The sequence below is a fragment of the Oncorhynchus mykiss genome, chromosome 10, assembly GCF_013265735.2.
Source record: "Oncorhynchus mykiss isolate Arlee chromosome 10, USDA_OmykA_1.1, whole genome shotgun sequence".
Classification (NCBI taxonomy): Eukaryota; Metazoa; Chordata; class Actinopteri; order Salmoniformes; family Salmonidae; genus Oncorhynchus; species Oncorhynchus mykiss.
In genome coordinates, this window is record NC_048574.1 from 57,190,958 (window position 1) to 57,210,628 (window position 19,671).

At 45.4% G+C, this 19,671-nt stretch overlaps 1 protein-coding gene across 5 annotated transcripts in view; it reads left to right on the forward strand.

Moving 5' to 3' along the window:
- Window positions 1-15,863, forward strand: part of LOC110534333 (RING finger protein 24) — a 64,102-nt gene extending 48,239 nt beyond the window's left edge. For 4 of the 5 annotated variants that reach the window (XM_036933414.1, XM_036933415.1, XM_036933413.1 and 1 more), the window contains 2 exons: window positions 7,428-7,507; window positions 9,871-10,068. In XM_036933414.1, the coding sequence (XP_036789309.1) occupies window positions 7,428-7,507; window positions 9,871-10,021 (231 nt within the window). In that variant the 3' untranslated portion in view covers window positions 10,022-10,068. The other variant, XM_036933411.1, reaches the window with a different exon arrangement.
- The last annotated feature ends 3,808 nt before the right edge of the window (window positions 15,864-19,671 follow it).

Consider the following 19,671-nt stretch of genomic DNA (forward strand, 5'->3'; position numbering starts at 1 on the left):
ACTACTGATGATATCAGGAGCATGAATGAAATGCCATTACAAGGGCATGGTTTGGTAGGAGCAGAAATGCTCCCTGTTTGCCAATAATTGCCTATAGATTAAGCTAGGCTTTTTCAGTTTGAACACGCGCGCACACACACACACACACTGCTGTTTACGAGCGTCGTAATGGACGTCTGTGATGACCAAGGGACTGTGACCCTCAACAGTAGTTTTGTATGGGCCCCTGGGGGTGAATCACTGTCCCCATTACGCCCCCACATTGTCCCCATCAACTCAAAAGCTCTTTGTCCCTGGTTGTGTTTCATTCCAGAAGTATGTCCACTTCTTATCTGCCATTGGACAGATATAGCCTAACCGATAGCTTAACTTTGCCTAGTTTCCTTGCCATACAGCTTTCTCTTTTTATTTTATTTTTTTTATTTCACCTTTATTTAACCAGGTAGGCTAGTTGAGAACAAGTTCTCATTTGCAACTGCGACCTGGCCAAGATAAGGCATAGCAGTGTGAACAGACAACACAGAGTTACACATGGAGTAAACAATTAACAAGTCAATAACACAGTAGAAAAAAGGGGAGTCTATATATACATTGTGTGCAAAAGGCATGAGAAGGTAGGCAAATAATTACAATTATGCAGATTAACACTGGAGTGATAAATGATCAGATGGTTATGTACAGGTAGAGATATTGGTGTGCAAAAGAGCAGAAAAATAAATAAATAAAAACAGTATGGGGATGAGGTAGGTGAAAATGGGTGGGCTATTTACCAATAGACTGTGTACAGCTGCAGCGATCGGTTAGCTGCTCAGATAGCAGATGTTTGAAGTTGGTGAGGGAGATAAAAGTCTCCAACTTCAGCGATTTTTGCAATTCGTTCCAGTCACAGGCAGCAGAGAACTGGAACGAAAGGCGGCCAAATGAGGTGTTGGCTTTAGGGATGATCAGTGAGATACACCTGCTGGAGCGCGTGCTACGGATGGGTGTTGCCATCGTAACCAGTGAACTGAGATGAGGCGGAGCTTTACCTAGCATGGACTTGTAGATGACCTGGAGCCAGTGGGTCTGGCGACGAATATGTAGCGAGGGCCAGCCGACTAGAGCATACAAGTCGCAGTGGTGGGTGGTATAAGGTGCTTTAGTGACAAAACGGATGGCACTGTGATAAACTGCATCCAGTTTGCTGAGTAGAGTGTTGGAAGCAATTTTGTAGATGACATCGCCGAAGTCGAGGATCGGTAGGATAGTCAGTTTTACTAGGGTAAGTTTGGCGGCGTGAGTGAAAGAGGCTTTGTTGCGAAATAGAAAGCCGACTCTTGATTTGATTTTCGATTGGAGATGTTTGATATGGGTCCTAAAGGAGAGTTTAGAGTCTAGCCAGACACCTAGGTACTTATAGATGTCCACATATTCAAGGTTGGAACCATCCAGGGTGGTGATGCTGGTCAGGCGTGCGGGTGCAGGCAGCGAACGGTTGAAAAGCATGCATTTGGTTTTACTAGCGTTTAAGAGCAGTTGGAGGCCACGGAAGGAGTGCTGTATGGCATTGAAGCTCGTTTGGAGGTTAAATAGCACAGTGTCTTCAGGGTAGAGTGGAGGAGGCAACTGGTCATCTGGAATGAAACACAGTCCTTCAACTCTAGTTCAGTGCAGTTGTAGAGGGGAGAAGGGAAACTTGTCAGGAATGAGATGCAGCCCATCTCACCTCAGTGCAGGTAGCCTAGTGGTTAGAGCGTTGGGCCAGTAACTGAAAGGTTGCTAGATCGAATCCCCGAGCTGACAAGGTAAACATCTGTCGTTCTGCCCCTGAACAAGCCCGTTAACCCACTGTTCCTAGGCCATCATTGTAAATAAGAATTTGTTCTTAACTGACTTCCCTAGTTAAATGGAAAAACAAACAAAAAAAACGATTTACTCAGTGGAAAAACTCCACTAGCCTCAGCCTGGATCTCTGGTGACCCCATTTCCTGCCCAGGGCAGAGCTGCTTACCCTCCAACCCACAGCCTGCCTGGGGGCGCACACACTGACCAGTACACTTTCTGACACACACACACACACCTCACGTACCATCCCCACTTAACAAACTGCTCATTATGCCAAAGGGTTTTATTTTTTACCTTTTATTTAACTAGGAAAGTCAGTTAAGAACAAATTATTATTTACAATGACGGCCTACCGGGGAACAGTGGGTTAACAGCCTTGTTCAGAGGCAGAATGACAGATTTTTATCTTGTCAGTTCGGGGACTCTAACCACTAGGCTACCTGCCGCCCCTCTTTAAGTGGCTACGTGGGATTAGAACTACGCAGAACGGTACAAGGAGAACTTGGTTGTTTGGTTAATAGGAACTGTATCTCACAAACTGGCCTAGCCTGAACCAGCGCGAGACGTTGTTGCTGATCTTGGGTCAGTTTAGCATTTTCTCCACTAATGGTTAAGTATATGATTGGGGGAGGGGAAACTAGATCTGTACCCAGGGGAAACTTCAGACGGAAAACAACCCCAGCAACCTTTAGGTGGAACGGTAATAATGGAGCCAGACTGAATAAATGAATTTGCCGTCATGACTTTTCATGAGGCCGTTGGCATTTGGAGCAGAGCGGTTGTTTTTCCAATCAGACACCGGCTGTCTGGCTTTGTTTAAATGCTAGCTATGTGGATAGTGGACTGTGGTGTTGCTACATTTTTATGAGAGCAAGAAGGTAAGTCTTATGTAAGCTGGGATGTGGACCAAGAGGAGCAATGGGTGGCCAGTTGCCAGGGCCAGTATTTCATAAAGCGTAGGATCAGGTCCCCTCTAATCTTTCGCGGAGAGAGACATAACTGACACCGTGGAATCTGTCGGGACTGTACGGGATGCGTAGATAACGAGCAGCAGTAGTTGGGGTTATTTGGACAAATCACGTTTTTGCAGGTGTTGGCGTCTTCTGAGTTTCGGAAGGGGAGTGGACTTTCGGCCCGTGACTTGCGAAGAGAGAGGGTGGAGCTCGTTCATTATCATCTGAAAGGCAAACCTGATACTAAATCAGCACTCCCACTGAGACGCTTTATCAATATGGGCTGAGCTGGAATCAAAGTGAAGAGACGCGAAATAGCCTAGTAAATATTCTTACTGTGTAACTGCTGTACATCTTGTATCAAAAGCGACAACTTCTTTACAACGGGATGATTTGAGTTTATTTTTACATAGTCTGACATTGTGAGTGCTCTCTATCTTATACTATCTCACCCACCCCCCTCTCCTTGAGTGGAGTGACTATCTTTTCATAAAAATGTATTCCAGGATTTGCAGTGGTTGGAGTCGTCGGGATGTTTTTTTCCCATGGCGACAGAGCTCAGTGGTCTCGTAAATAGTCATATGATGACCGCTGTCTCCAGTGTCCCTATGTCCTGACTCTCAAATCAATCAAATGTATTTATAAAGCCTAAAGCCCTTTTCACATGAGCAAATGTCAAAGTGCTGTATAGAAACCCAGCCTGAAACCCCGAACAGCAAGCAAACTCCCTAGGAAGAAACCTAGAGAGGAACCAGGCTCTGATGGGTGGCCTGTCCTCTTCTGCCTGTGCTGGGTGGGGATAGTACATGGCTATTAAGGCCAGATTGTTCTTAGATAAAGAGAGAGAGGCGCGCGCACAGCAGGTGATCAGGTCAGGGTTGAAACTGGAGCAGCAGCACGACTGGGGACTGCCAGTAGTCCTGAGGCATGGTCCTAGGGCTCAGATCCTCTGTATGGAAGCAGGCTCCTTAGACTATTTTCAGTGCAGGTTGCTATTGTAACCCTGGCTACATCCAGAGACTGCTTTCCCGAATTGAGCACAGCAGCACACCAATTTATTCTAGTGATTGTAAGACATGTACATGCCCTCGTACACTCGCACACGCTGTGAGACCTGGGTGTGTGCTGTACTGAGCTCAGGAGGAGGTAGTGCTGAGATGTGCAGTTTGTTCCATATCGTGCACACAACTGTCAGATTTAATGCACTGCTCATCTCCGTGATTTAACTCTCACTTGCATAGATACCACACACACACAGGAGGAGGTGATGCTGAGACGTGCAGTTTTGGGCTGTATCTCACACACACCATCCTAGCTCATCACTCCTCTCCTCCCATTAGTGTAACAACGTAGTTAAAGAGAGGGCAATGAAAGGAACTGACACCATTGATCTAGTGAATGAGAAGGAGCCAGGGTTAGTGTTCAATGGAGCTCAAACGAGAGGATGGTGTCTTGTCTCTAACTACACCCTAGAGAGAAACCTTAGAGGGCTTAGCCGGCAGTACCTCTTTTCATCCCCAGCCCCAAGCTAGTCTGTATTGAAAAGGGGGGAGAAAGGGAGAAGTATGCCTTTTGTCCTTGAAGGGTAGCACTCCGAAGTAGGTCCTGCCCCGACGTAATACTGTAGCCAAAATGGCCGCAGACAAAAAGCTAGGCTCATAGAGTTGGATAGAGGACACATTTGCAAACATGTGACCTCTATCCAACTCTATGACTAGGATAAACAGCACTAGAGGTTATTCTGTATTGAGGAAATGTTACACGCATTCTTGAATTTAGCCTAGTAACTCGCATAGAGGTCATTGTGCAGTGTTTAGTGAGCCTCCTGGGCCGTCGTCCCAGGACAGATGTCATGTGTTGTACTGATATGGATTGAAAGTACCCTTGGATATAGGAATGCACTTAATGACGCAGTTGTAATGTCTGGGGTACAACATTACTATCTTTGTCTAGATAGAGTTTGTGGTGGTTAATTTCTGTATTATGAAATGAGGAGAGACAAACTTATCACACAAGTCAGAGTTATACTTAAACTGAATCTTTATTAGTGAGAATTTTGCAATAGCGATGGCTGGTTGATCAACCTCAGAATATTCGTTGAGAGCCACAACACAAAGGCTACTGAGATATTTTATAGCAAAGATCCACCCCCTAGTCTACATAACAAACAACAGATGTTTGGAACGGGTCACAAGGTGAGACTTTTTAAATGAGAAAGGAGTGTCCGGTATCCAGATAGAATTCGCTATAAATTATTGTTCAGTTTGGCCCCTAAGACGAGGCTCCGATCTCATTCCTGGTACTTCATAGCACAAAAACACCAACTCATCCAATGGCATAAATCAATTGTTAACTCCAGATACTCTCATCTCAAGTAAAACCCCTTCTTGACCACACGCCTGGACAAGCTGATTGAGGGGACTGAGCCTCTAGGTCACACACTATCCAGGGATAAGTGCAACATCAGAGATGATATACAATGGTTCCAGACACTACCCCGCACATCTGTTGTCTCAAACCTTATTTCCCCCAAGGCCAAAGGAAGGAATGACTGGCACACAGACATTGTGGAGACAAGTAATTGGTTCACCATTAATCACGCCACCCCTTCACAGGGTTTAAGAATAGGTAAAGACACATTCACATATGAAGACAATGTTCCCTCCTGTCCTCTTCCCTTTCTAATATTCTGCATAGCACCAGGGACATGTGAAAGATGAGCCTGGCGTCTCCCCTCTCTGGGCCCCAGGTGACTGAGCCCCAGCTGAGGGAAGAAGTGCAACTGCCAACACCAGAGTCTGAAAGAATACATTCTAATAACAAGTATATCATATAAGCATATTATGCAGATAAGACATCTTAATTATCTATGTTACCCAACTAATTCTGATTCTTCTGACACAAGTTACAAGGGTGATTCTTCATGAACATTGTGGAACCACTACTGGCAGTAATGCACACACACACACACACACACACACACACACACACACACACACACACGATAGTGCTGATAGGTCACTGAATGGGGAGTGTGTGTGTGTACAGCAGCACTGACAAGCTAGCACTGACAAGCACCATCCTGCCTCTGTCAGCACCGTTGTCTTGTACCTTCTCCATTGACCACTGACAGACAGACAAAGATCTCCCAGCCCACACACAGTCCTATTGTGACAGTAGGGCTAATCCTTCCTCACTGCCACAAACAGGCTACTCCCAGTCATTGTCAACACACACACACACACACACTAACCACTGCCTCTCAGCACGCTGCTCAATCGAACATGCTCAGCTGGTACAAACAGGTTGCGTCCCAAATGACACCCTATTCCCTACTTAGTGCACTACTTTTGAGCAGGGTCCATGCGATTCAAATCAAATGTAGTGGACTATATAGGGAATAAGGTGTCATGAGACTCATGCATAGACTAATTTCTCCGGGGGGGTGTCCTATAACAGAGCCGATTTGGCTTTGGGCAACTAAGGTGGGTGCTTACAGGTTTTCAGAATAAGTTCTGTGCATGTAGTAGTAGTTCTAAACTACGATCCCTGCATCAATATTGCTAATGCAGAAGTGATTGAATCCAGCCCTCCACAAAAAGAGACTTTAAATACCCAGGCGAGTGTCCCTCTCTCTCCCTGTGTGGTGTTCTCTTGTCTTACTACACAGCTCGCATTTGCTTCAGCTTGGCCAAACTAGGCTATAAAACTAGCTTTTAATGGTCTTATTTAGGCCTATTTGCCTAGCGGTCTGGGCTGGCACCTTTACGCAGGAAAGTACACACAGTACACCGCACCCAGCTGGGCCAGACTGGTTTGGGCTGAGGAGACCCTTACTGGATCGAGTTTCAACTGGTTTTAATGGCTTGTGTGAAGTTGTGGGCACAATCGACATTGTGTGTGTGTGTGTATCGTATGTAATTTCTGGATTTAGTTGGGCTGTGATATAGATCACACCCCAGTGCATTTCTACAACACTCCAGGTGCAGAGGCCTTTTCTGTTTCTACTCTCCAGAATGCTCCCTCTAACGTCACAGTTTAATGAAAACATTCTACTGTTTGAGGGAGAGGCTTCTTTCTCCAGCCCGAGGAGTCTGCTCTCGAGGTGTGTCGCCACTCTTTCTAGGCTTGAGAAATCACATATTGAGGTCTGGCATGAGAAGTGGTATATCGAGGTGATGGGTTCCAGGGCCTATATTCAGAAAGCATCTAGTAGGAGTGCTGATCTAGGATCACGGTTCCCCTGTCCATGTAGTCTTATTCATTATGATCTAAAAGGCAAAACTATCTGATCCTAGATCAGAACTCTCTGAGAAGCTTCAGGAATATGGGCCCAGCAGTGTACAAATCGTATATATGTGTCGACGCTCCCTCTTCTGGCAATGCCCAGACATGTTTTAGTTTGAGATACTGACGTCTGTCATCCTTGATGCGTTGCCATAACGGTACATACAAAACCCCACTATCTCGAAGCTGTTTGTTGTTTGGTTTTTCTGCCCTGCTAGTGCTAACGGCCCTGTTTCTCCCTCGTTCTGTCTCAATCTCTCTTCTCTCTCCTTAAACTTCAGCTACAGTGACTGTGGTTGTTTTGCTGCCTTGCTAACCCTGTCTTGTCCCCCCCCGCCCATCTCTCTCCGTCTGTGTCAACAGATATGTGCGGTGTGCTTGGAGGAGTTCAAACAGAAAGACGAGCTGGGGATTTGCCCGTGCAAACACGCCTTTCACAGGAAGTAAGTACACCAGAGGCCTGGCTGATGCCCGCACCCTGTACACAGAGCCTGTGGATGGAGCCTAGCCCAGTTAGGCCTAGCCCAGCTAAGCCTAGGCTGTCTTCCACTCAGCCCTAGTCTCACAATAACATTAAACAGTGTGGTTGAGCCCCATTTACATAACCCAATCTAATAACCACACCCTGTACACAGAGCCTGTGGATGGAGCCTAGCCCAGTTAGGCCTAGCCCAGCTAAGCCTAGGCTGTCTTCCACTCAGCCCCAGTCTCACAATAACATTAAACAGTGTGGTTGAGCCCCATTTACATAACCCAATCTAATAACCACACCCTGTACACAGAGCACCTTTCCCATCCAAACTGCGATTCTAAAAGATCACCCAGTTGCAGGATAAGTTCTGTTGATGAGCATATATGGCTAGGCGGACCCAAAATGGTGCCTCCCGCCTCCTCGCACAAAGTGATTCCAGCTCGCTCAGCCCAGTCTAATACACACACACACACACGCACGCTGTATGCAGCCCTATCCGCACAATAACAAGTTCCGTTGATGATGAGCATGTGGGTCCAACTAGACCCAAAATGGTACACAGAGCACCTTTCCCATCCTAACTGTGATTCCAACTCACTCATCCTAGTCTAATTCACACACCCACTGTACTCAGCCCAGTCGCACAATAACAATGATATTGGTCTGTTGTTGATAAGCATGAGGGGCAAAGTGGATCCAAAATGGTGGACTTTCTCTTCACACAGAGTGCTTACCATCAACACAGTAAGTCCAGTGATTCCAACTCACTCAGCCCCAGTTGCACAATAACCGTAATATTGTGGACCGGACCCTTCCTCACACCAAGTCAAACATGTTATGATTCGGCTGCAGATGTGATGGTCCCTTTACTGCCATTTCTTCACTGCTATCTACAGTACCCGGTACCAAGGTCTCTTAGTAGAGCAACCCAGCACACGGCAACAGAGTGAAAGACTGAAGAAATCTGTGAAAGTGTGTTGGGGGGGGGGGGTGAGATTAATGCAATGGAGAGAGATTATGGGGAAAGGAAACTACCGACCGAGAGCAAGTGAGAGGGAACACAATGCAGCGCTTGATGGATTGGAAGTCTCTGGTGGCCTGGGGCCAAATGAGTTTCCTCCCACCAGCATGACAATTTAAATTGGGCTGTTTACGTCGTGCGAGCCTCAGCCTAGTTTTTACTACGTGTCAGGAGCTGGGGCGAGGCCCACTCAATCACAACACACTGGCTTGCATGTCAACACACTCCGCTGTGTGTGTGTGTGTGTGTGTGTGTGTGGCCCAGAAGATTTATAAACCTCACAGGGGTTGAATGCACCCCTCTAGTAGGTGACCGTGGGAAGGAAGCACAGTCCCTCTCCCCCTTCACTCCTGTGTGTGAGTCCCTTCCCAACCCTGTAGGACCAGAGTGTACCAAAATAGAACTGCCAGCCCCACTGTCAATAATTAAGTAGCAACGAACACGCCACACCGCCCCCACTTACTTCTGACTGAGTCATGGGCAGAAGCTCTAGTTGTGCTTCCCAAATGGCACCCTATTCCCTCTTTAGTGCTCTACTTTTGCACTCCATTCCCTGTTTAGGGCTGCATACATTTTGCACCCTATTCCCTATTTAGTGCACTATATCGTGCCATTTGGGACGCACACCCTAGGCTAGGCCCCATCAACCTACTGTACTGTCTCGTGCTGTAGTCTCGCTGTCTGTTCCGTTAACAATGCATAGCGCAGAGCATCCTTATTCAGTAGGGCTGAACGTGTAGGGATGGTAGATGGCTGCAGATAGAAATGGAACACACAGAACAGGTAGACAGAACACACACATTCAATTTGTATTATACAGTTACTGAGCTATTTCTAGCTGCTGTGCGGAACAGTCTGCCCTGTGGAATAAGCCCCCTGGTCTCCCAGTGCTAGCACTTTGTGAGCAGTCAGAAATAGAATAGCTGGATCAGTTGCAGCAGTCAAAGAGCTGAACTGAGAGGGCTAGTGTTTTAGAGAGACAACACTAGAAACAACCACACGGGTACACTTATAGTCTAGCCGATGTCAGTGTCACCCACATTTGCAAGTGATGACTTAAGAGAGTTGGGTCAGTAACTGAAAGGTTGCTGGTTTGACTCCCTGAGCCGACTAGGTGAACAATCTGTCAACGTGCCCCTTGAGCAAGGCACTTAACCCTAATTGCTCATGTAATTCGCTCTGGATAAGAGTGTCTGCTAAATGACCTTAAAAATGAACAATCTTGTCTCTCTCTATCCCTCACCATCCTCTATCCCCCCCTCTCTCCCTGTTCTTCTCCCCCCCCCCCCCATTGGTCTCTCTCGCTCTACCAGGTGCCTCATTAAGTGGCTGGAGGTGAGGAAGGTGTGCCCGCTGTGCAACATGCCCGTCCTGCAGCTTGCCCAGCAGGCGGGCAACACCATCGACGTTACCGTCACCGTGCCCATACAGCAGCCCCTGCCAGGCATGGAAAACCTGGTGTAGCGCAGACTGCAGTACACACACACACACACACACACACACACACACACACACACACACACACACACACACACACACACACACATACCTCGATCACACAGGCAGCGTCATTGCATTTTTGGTACACCAGAAGTACATTCATTTCCAATGGAACGCTGTGTTTGCCTTGCATCATCGGACGTATGCATCAAATTCTTTGCGTAGAGGGCTTGACAGAAATGGTAGAAGAAGGTGAAGGTGGGAACTTTTGTTGCACACATATCCAGATGATGCCGCGTACCATTTTGCGCAATGACGCTGAAGGGATGATCGAGGCGTTTTCTATGTGATTAAGAGACAGGGCAGAAACACAACAGTGTTAAGGTGCGGACAGAGACTCACGGTGAGGAAGAAGTGAATCTGCTGCATCTCCTCTCATCTCTCTGCCTTGGTGGATTCCCATAAGGATTTTTTATAATAACGGTTCTTTACTGACAATCTCTTTTTTTTGGACACAGCCGTGGTCACTATTCTGACCGTTTCACAACCAAAGCACTTTTGTGGGGACACCAGCGCGTGACGAGTAAGAGGCACGAAAACCAACAACTACAACACGTTGAAATGAAAATGGCGTCATCGTTTAGTTTTCTTTTTTAACGACTAAACCTTAGTATTTTTTTCTTTTTCTACAAGCACTTTAAAAATTGAACGCTTGTGAGGAGGTTGTAGTAGCAACAAGGTTATATTTTATATTTTATTATTTCAATTAACTTTTTTTGTGTGTACATACAGAGCCACGTGAGTTAATTTTTTAGTTGAGTGGATACTGTTTTTTGGGGGGAGGGAGCATAATATCTTAAAAGGGACAGTATCCTCCAAATGAATTAACGTCAGGATACTCGTGGGAAGCTCAAGGAACCGCAGGATTCTGTGGCCTGATCCACCCTCTCTCACACGCATACAAAAGTGGATATTGGAGGTGTGTGTGTGTGTGTATGTGAGTGAAGGGAGGATCACCTCAGTACTTGGTGTGAATTAAGAGTGGATGGGTGTGAATGTGGGGTTGTGACCCGACTGATTCACCAGTGTGCATCGGACTCTGCGTCCCCTCTTGCATATGAAGGTTGTACAGTTTGTTACTCACTGCACACCTCAGTGTCAGCGTTCCCAAATGGCACCCGATTCTCTAAAAAGTGCACTATTTAGGTAATAGGGTGCCATTTGGGACACTACCTGTGTGTGTGTTTCAAAAAGGCTATGTGGCCACTGTCACGGTCTGCATCTGTCATTTCAGAAAAAGCTAATAGTTGCTATTCTGTTGGGGGGGGGGAAAAATGTGAACTAATTGTTAAAACGCAACAATGCCGAGTTCGTATTCTCATTGAAAGATTTTTCACAATGAGGTTTTGAGGGTAGAATCAAATTAAAATAGTAGTATTCTCTAGTGTAAACATAGAGATGTCCCTCCCACACAGACAGACACACACACACACCCGACACAAACTGTGGAGGGGTCCTGGCCTCTGTCACTTCCTGTGGACTGGCGATCAGGAAGTAAGAGAAACCCAACACCCAGAGCCCATGGCACCCCTAGAGCCAACATCCAATCAGATGCCTCCGTTACTGTTACATAAGAGAAGACTGAGCCCCTCCCGAGCCCACAGTGCTCCCAAACCATTACTCATTCAGCTTGTGGCAACGGAGCGCTATGAAAACGCATAGCTGGAAGATTCCTCTTTTGGTTTTATACAGTTAAAAATGTATCCCTCTATTGCCGTCCTCGGGTTTGAGTTTGAATGAGGTTTAGCCTGATGGTAGTCTAAAACAACTAGCCCAATCGACACACTACATAGTAAACTAGAGTACTTGATATAATGCCAAGATGATTATATTCCATATTGTCTCCGATGTGATTATGTTTAGAATCATATATTCTATACGCTAATCTTTACAAAACCTAGAACAAACACTGGTCCACTGAGGCAGTGGTGGTTCTTAAACTTTTCCAGCTCGAGAACCAAATTTTGAAATTGACCGTCCTCCCCTGACCCAAAAGGTCCTCCAACAACCCAAATGAAGAATAAATAGTGCGTGATTATACTCGCAACCTACCTCTGACATGCCCAGGGCCCCAACCCATACAGTAGTTTAAGAAACCCTGCACTAAGGCATTGTTGCATTTTGACTGCTATACATAAAAGTATCAAACCAGACAAATTTGCTCAATCTCAATTCATTTTATTTCCATTTAGTTTTTAATCAAACTTTTGACACATAATGATGGTAGTGAACGCTACAGGGTGACACAGCACTGCCTTGGAGCGTGAAAGGCTTGGTGAAATCGATCAAGTTGTGACTCTACGCAAACTAAGCAGCAAACCTCGTCTCTTGTTTGCTAGCCGTTACGGATGTAGCATGACATATGGCAGAAAAACTCATGGTCTTTTACTCAGCACTGAAAGAGCAGGACCACCCGCGCTTTCACCTTCTCAATTCAGTCAACGACTCAAAGCTGCTTCTGGGATTCGTAACTACTTAACGCTATTTAGCTTTAGCTTAGCGTTGAGCTAATTAGGCTATGGGAGATATAGGCTAATTATCTAGTTCAAATTCTGGCAGCACTCATCATATCGGTCAACACACATACGTACGTTTCCAGCAGATGTCATTGAGCTGGTATAGGCCCTGGTTAGCAGTCGTAGAGAACAGCAGGCTCATTCTAGCACTTTCCCCAATCGCTCTCTCCACACTGGTGTTTTGTTCCCCTATACACCTATATACACACACACACACTAACCCCTCTACCCTGGTGCTTTGTTGCACCACCTTTTGTGGCATCACTGTAGTAAAAGTGCTGTGTGATATTTTGGAACAGAGGGGAAACCGTGTCCCATAGGTCAGGGGTCAGCTTGTGTCACTGCTCACAGACTAGATCTAGGTGATTGGTCATAATAATGGTGTTAAATGCAACTTTATTTATATGAAAGCCTGGTCTGTCCTAACAGGGTCGATTCGGTTCTTCCCTCTTAAGTGTTTGTACCTTTTCAGGAACCCGGGCTATTTCAGTGCTGAGCATCAGGCCCAGCTCTAGAACCACTGCGCTTGTGTCTCCTAAAAATAGAATGGTATTCTTAGAATTCTAGGTGTTAAGAACACCAAGTGGTTAAGGAAATGTTCTGTGTCCACTGGCTTTACCTTCGTACAACAACAAAGGGGAATGTTAGCCTAGCTAGCTGGTGAAAAGAATAGTAGGACATTTATTTCTTGCCAATATCAGAAACAATGTCTCCCTCCCGCCCCACCCAATAATATCTATTGTATTTGAGGGAGGAGGATGACAATTGTGATTATTGTATATATTTTTTTTACTTGTGCTTTACTTACGATGTGTGTTCATTTTGGCTATTTGTTTGAAGAGACACCAGTCTGTGTTTCAATGTGGAATGAGAAAAACCATAACCTTTTTATTGAAGGCTCCCGGCGTTACTTGTATGTGCGGGTCGCTTCGGTACCTGTTTGCCTCTTCTTCTTGGTTCTTCTTTGTGGCTACACACAAAAATGAGCTACACAGGATGCAATGGAGGTGTCACCCTTTCTGTATATAACCTCAAATATAGGTATATAACACACATCTTTGTACAAAGAGACTTCAACTCTGATATTAATCTCAGAACTCCAAAGTTTGACCGGTCCGAAGTTTATCTTTCGACAACTAGCCCCAGCACTTTCTTATTCCCTTAAGACTCCGATATTGTAACAGACAGCCAACAAGAACACAGCAAGTCTTGGCTCTTCGTCCTCTGCTATGTGTGGTTGTCTCTGAATTGACGGTTTAGAGGGAGATTTAACGATAGGACTGGGTGGGGAGGAGAGCGATTAATGTGAAAAGCATGCGATGAAATGGCGGCTGCACTTGCAACCGATTTCAATAATTGTAATTGTACATAGAGAGTAGTAGTGTTGGTAGGACGACATACTGCATAAACACTTTTTACTGTGGAGGGGGTGTGCATTGTGCACCTGTTAGGTTCTAATTCAGAGTAAAAACACTCAACGGACACTATGAAAGCTTAACCAAGTTTATTCTTCCCAGAGGCTCCATACAGCTGCATTCAGACAAACATGTTTCCACCACCACACGTGTGTATATATATATATATATATATACTCCAATTTAGGCATTCCTCCTTCTCTCCAATCCTTAAAGGTTTGACAGGAAGACTAAGTGATAGGGTAATAAACCATCATTTCTCCCTTAAGGGGATCTGACCTGACCCCCCCCCCCCCCCCCTTGATGCCTAATCCAAAGATCTCCACCCGTATCCCCTCTAGCAATCCTGTGACTTCTTCCCATCCACCTAGCACATTCCAAAGCCATCTGGGTCCTACAGATAACCATTCACTTCTGATGTAAAACCCAGTCTCTAGGATAGCAATGTTTAAGTTTAACCCAGAATCAAACACAACGAATAGTTGAGGATAATTCTTCCATTGAAAACACTGCATCTGAGCACTTATAACTGCCATTTGCCCATCCGAGAATTGCAACAATTCCAGACATTTTGTAATGTCTTCTTTCAAATGAGAGTTGAAGGTCAGAAGAGAACTCATCTATTATACCCCATAATTTCTTCCTGTGTAACTCCCTAATCCTTCCCCCACACTTCTCAATCCAGACAACATGGTTCTAGGTTCTCTCCGAGTCCTGGAAAGCATGTAGCCACGGTCAAGTGCCATAACAGCAGGCAGTTAGAGGCCCTTCTGCGAGAGGAAGGAATCATGTGTATATTCATAGTGAATAATCACCCATCGTCTATTAGTTATTACTGCGGAAAGTACCAGGCCAAATCTATTTGAAAAACATTGGGATTTTGGACGGTTGATGAATTTAGTGATGACTCACCCCACCGTAACTTCCATTGATGTCAGCACTGTTCCAGAGAACGCCAGGCTATTGGGCTGTAATATTAAAGGTCTATGATGTACTTGCTTCAATATCATGAATTACTGAGAGGAAAGTGAGGCTCTTTGTCAGCAACCAAAATGCGTAATAACGGGCCCCTTATCGCATATCCTTTCTATAAGGTGCTTTTATCTCAGAAAATATGTATACCCAGAGACAGAGGAACATCCCACTCCTTATTTCTTTCTGTTTCAATGGAAGCCAATGAACTAAGTAGACCAGACCAAGCTGCGATCACATTGGTGTCTATAGTAGAGCCACTCCCTTAAGTAGACATTTTTTCAATGGTAAACGGACTGTGAAAGAGTGAAACACTTTTTTAAAATCAACCATTTTGTGGGCCGGACCTCAAGGTCAACGCTGTGTAATTGGCCGCTTGGGCCTCAATAACACATGTCACTGCCTCACTGAAAACTCTCAATGTTGTGTATGGTGTCTATTTATTCAATGTATAGCTCTTGTGGTGCCCCCCCCCCCCCCCTCTCCCTTCCTCAAGTACATCCCCTGTCTCGCCCCTAACCCACTTTATTCAATAGCCACCACATTCTTCAATGGGTCAACCTACCCCACCCTGTGATAACCTCTCCCACCATCTTACCCCAACCTCCTGCTTCACCCACCAGCCCACACTTTCTTCCCTTGATGGGTGACCCTACCCTCCATGGGTCTACCCATCCTACCCTGAGATATAACATTGTTTATACAATTAAGAATTCTGCAGCAGAATATTTTTGGAGAAATTTGCTGTACAGTATTTGTAAGCTCTATTTTTGTATATTTAATTGACATTTTGGAGGAAAAAAATAATGAATGCATTTCTTTTGCTAATTCTGTTTTATTCATTTAAAAAAATGTTGCATGTGACTGACTTGAACTGTAAATAAAATTACCACGTTTTGGAAATAATGACTGCTTGCTATTCTTTATTAGTAAAGTTCCTTTACATGGTTGTAGCAGCATCCTTAAAGGGGCAATATGGGATTCAAACAGCAGTAGGTCCCCGCCACATTTTTTTGTAAACAGTTGAGGGTTGGGGCTGTTGAAATGGAACCGCTCCAACCCCAGATTGCGACTTTTACCTTCCTGTGCGGTACAATGTTATGTCAAATAGTTAGCCAGATCTCATGATCCTGAACATGTGGTATTACGCCTGAGGGGTATACTAGGAAGGAAGCTATAATGAACAAAAATATATACCGTTTCAAAGATTTGAGTTACAGTTCACATAAGGAAATCAGTCAAATGAAATAAATACATTAGGCCCAAATCTGTGGATTTCACATGACTGGGAATACAGATATGCAACTGTTGGGTCACAACTTTTTTTTTTTATTATTACAAAATGGGGTGTGGATCAGAACCAGTCAGTAGCTGGGGTGTGGATCAGAACCAGTCAGTAGCTGGTGTGACCACCATTTGCCTTGTGCAGTGTGACATCTTCGCATAGACTTGTGGAATGTTGTCCCACTCCTCTTCAATGGCTGTGCAAAATTGCTAGATATTGTCGGGAACTGGAACACGCTGTCGGAAGACGTCGATCCAGATCATCCCAAACATGCTCAATGGTGACATGCCTGAGTATGCAGGCCATGGAAGGGATTTTCAGATTCCAGGAATTGTGTACAGATCCTTGTGACATGGGGCCTTACATCACCATGCTGAAATATGAGGTGATGGCTGCAGGTCAATGGCACAACAATGGGCCTCAGGATCTTGTCACGGTATCTATGTGCATTCAAATTGCCATCGATAAAATGCAATTGTGTTCATTGTCCATCGCTTCGATAACCCCACCGCCACCATGGGGCACTCTGTTCACAACATTGTCATCAGCAAACCGTTCGCCCACACGGCGCCATACACGTGGCATGCGGGTGTGAGGCCGGTTGGACATACTACCAAATTCTCTAAAACAACCGAGGCAACTTATTTGTGCACAACATTTGAGAGAAATAAGCTTTTTGTGCATATGGAACTTTTCTGGGATCTTATTCCAGCTCGTGATACATGGGACCAACACTTCACATGTTCGTTCAGTGTAGATCTACTCTGGGTTTTCTACAGCTAGCCAGCTTCAGTTAACTTCACATTCCAGCCCAGGCTTCATCCGTACTACAACGGTGGATATTGCTTTTCTGCCTGCCGCTAACTAGCAGGTTTGTGATTGCGCATGCATGCCGCACGTGGATAGTCCACCACCGAACTCTTCATTGAGACAATGATGGGACATCAATCCATGGGCGAGTTATGGCAACATTTTCATTTGTGCCGAAATCAAAATGAAAGAAGACATAGCCTGCTGAACTTGCAAGATATGGTGTGAGAGGCTTTTAGAAGTGCAGTCTTTATTTTACTTATCCCCATGCCGTCTTTGTACACATTTTTTCCCCACCCTTATCGATTTGGACAAGAGGAATACCTATGTGAGAATGCTGTTCATTGACTACAGCTCGGCATTCAACACCATAGTACCCTCCAAGCTCGTCATCAAGCTCGAGACCCTGGGTCTCGACCCCGCCCTGTGCAACTGGGTACTGGACTTCCTGACGGGCCGCCCCCAGGTGGTGAGGGTAGGCAACAACATCTCCTCCCCGCTGATCCTCAACACTGGGGCCCCACAAGGGTGCGTTCTGAGCCCTCTCCTGTACTCCCTGTTCACCCACGACTGCGTGGCCACGCACGCCTCCAACTCAATCATCAAGTTTGCGGACGACACAACAGTGGTAGGCTTGATTACCAACAACGACGAGACGGCCTACAGGGAGGAGGTGAGGGCCCTCGGAGTGTGGTGTCAGGAAAATAACCTCACACTCAACGTCAACAAAACTAAGGAGATGATTGTGGACTTCAGGAAACAGCAGAGGGAACACCCCCCTATCCACATTGATGGAACAGTAGTGGAGAGGGTAGCAAGTTTTAAGTTCCTCAGCATACACATCACAGACAAACTGAATTGGTCCACTCACACAGACAGCATTGTGAAGAAGGCGCAGCAGCGCCTCTACAACCTCAGGAGGCTGAAGAAATTCGGCTTGTCACCAAAAGCACTCACAAACTTCTAGAGATGCACAATCGAGAGCATCCTGGCGGGCTGTATCACCGCCTGGTACGGCAACTGCTCCGCCCTCAACCGTAAGGCTCTCCAGAGGGTGGTGAGGTCTGCACAACGCATCACCGGGGGCAAACTACCTGCCCTCCAGGACACCTACACCACCCGATGTCACAGGAAGGCCATAAAGATCATCAAGGACATCAACCACCCGAGCCACTGCCTGTTCACCCCGCTATCATCCAGAAGGCGAGGTCAGTACAGGTGCATCAAAGCTGGGACCGAGAGACTGAAAAACAGCTTCTATCTCAAGGCCATCAGACTGTTAAACAGCCACCACTAACGTTGAGTGGCTGCTGCCAACACACTGACACTGACTCAACTCCAGCCACTTTAATAATGGGAATTGATGGGAAATGATGTAAATATATCATTAGCCACTTTAAACAATGCTACCTTATATAATGTTACTTACCCTACATTATTCATCTCATATGCATACGTATATACTGTACTCTATATCATCGACTGTATCCTTATGTAATACATGTATCACTAGCCACTTTAACTATGCCACTTTGTTTACATACTCATCTCATATGTATATACTGTACTCGATACCATCTACTGTATCTTGCCTATGCTGCTCTGTACCATCACTCACTCATATATCCTTATGTACATATTCTTTATCCCCTTACACTGTGTACAAGACAGTAGTTTTGGAATTGTTAGTTAGATTACTTGTTGGTTATTACTGCATTGTCGGAACTAGAAGCACAAGCATTTCGCTACACTCGCATTAACATCTGCTAACCATGTGTATGTGACAAATAACATTTGATTTGATTTGATTTGATTTGTATTAAATCATGCAAAAGTTTGACTGTGCATCAGTGGAGCTCATCTCAAGAACATGGAAGCACCGTTCTTGGGGAGAGTAGTGGGGGCAGGAGCGAGAACTGCCACTGACCTGACACACCCACTCAACCAGGAGTACCAACTCTTACCATCGAGCCGCCGATACAGAGTCCATCTTTACAGATCCCAGAAATCATCCTTTCCCACCAGTCAGTGGAGGCTGCTGAGGGGAGGACGGTGTATAACAATGGCTGGAAAGGAGTCAATGGAATGGTTTCAACCACATGTTTGATACCATTCCATTGACTCCATTCCAGCCATTATTATGAGCCGTCCTCCCCTCAGCAGCCACCAGTATAAATCAATTGAATAAATAACTGCTCAACTCCTCCCAGCATTGACAAACTTCATTACAGACTGTATCCACATGTTATTGTTTGTGATTTATGTATGCATTTATGCACCTATAGGTGATGCTGTGCTGTTAAGATGCATGACACATTTCCAGAAAGGGACACGCAATAAAGGTTGTATTATTATTTACATTTCAGATGCATCCTGTCATTACTAAATGTGAGTACAAAAAAAAAAAGATAACACAAATGTTTGAGGAAGAAGGGGATGACTCGATCAAGAGTAAAACGATCTGATTTCATTAGTCCTCAACTCACGACTCAGACACTTCAGTCAGGACAAATGGAGTTAGTTCAGAAGGATTCATTGCCATAGAAATGTACCTGGCTAAAAGGTGAGCCACTTTCATGGTACTGGTTATCCCGAGTTGAACTCAGTTGACCAAAG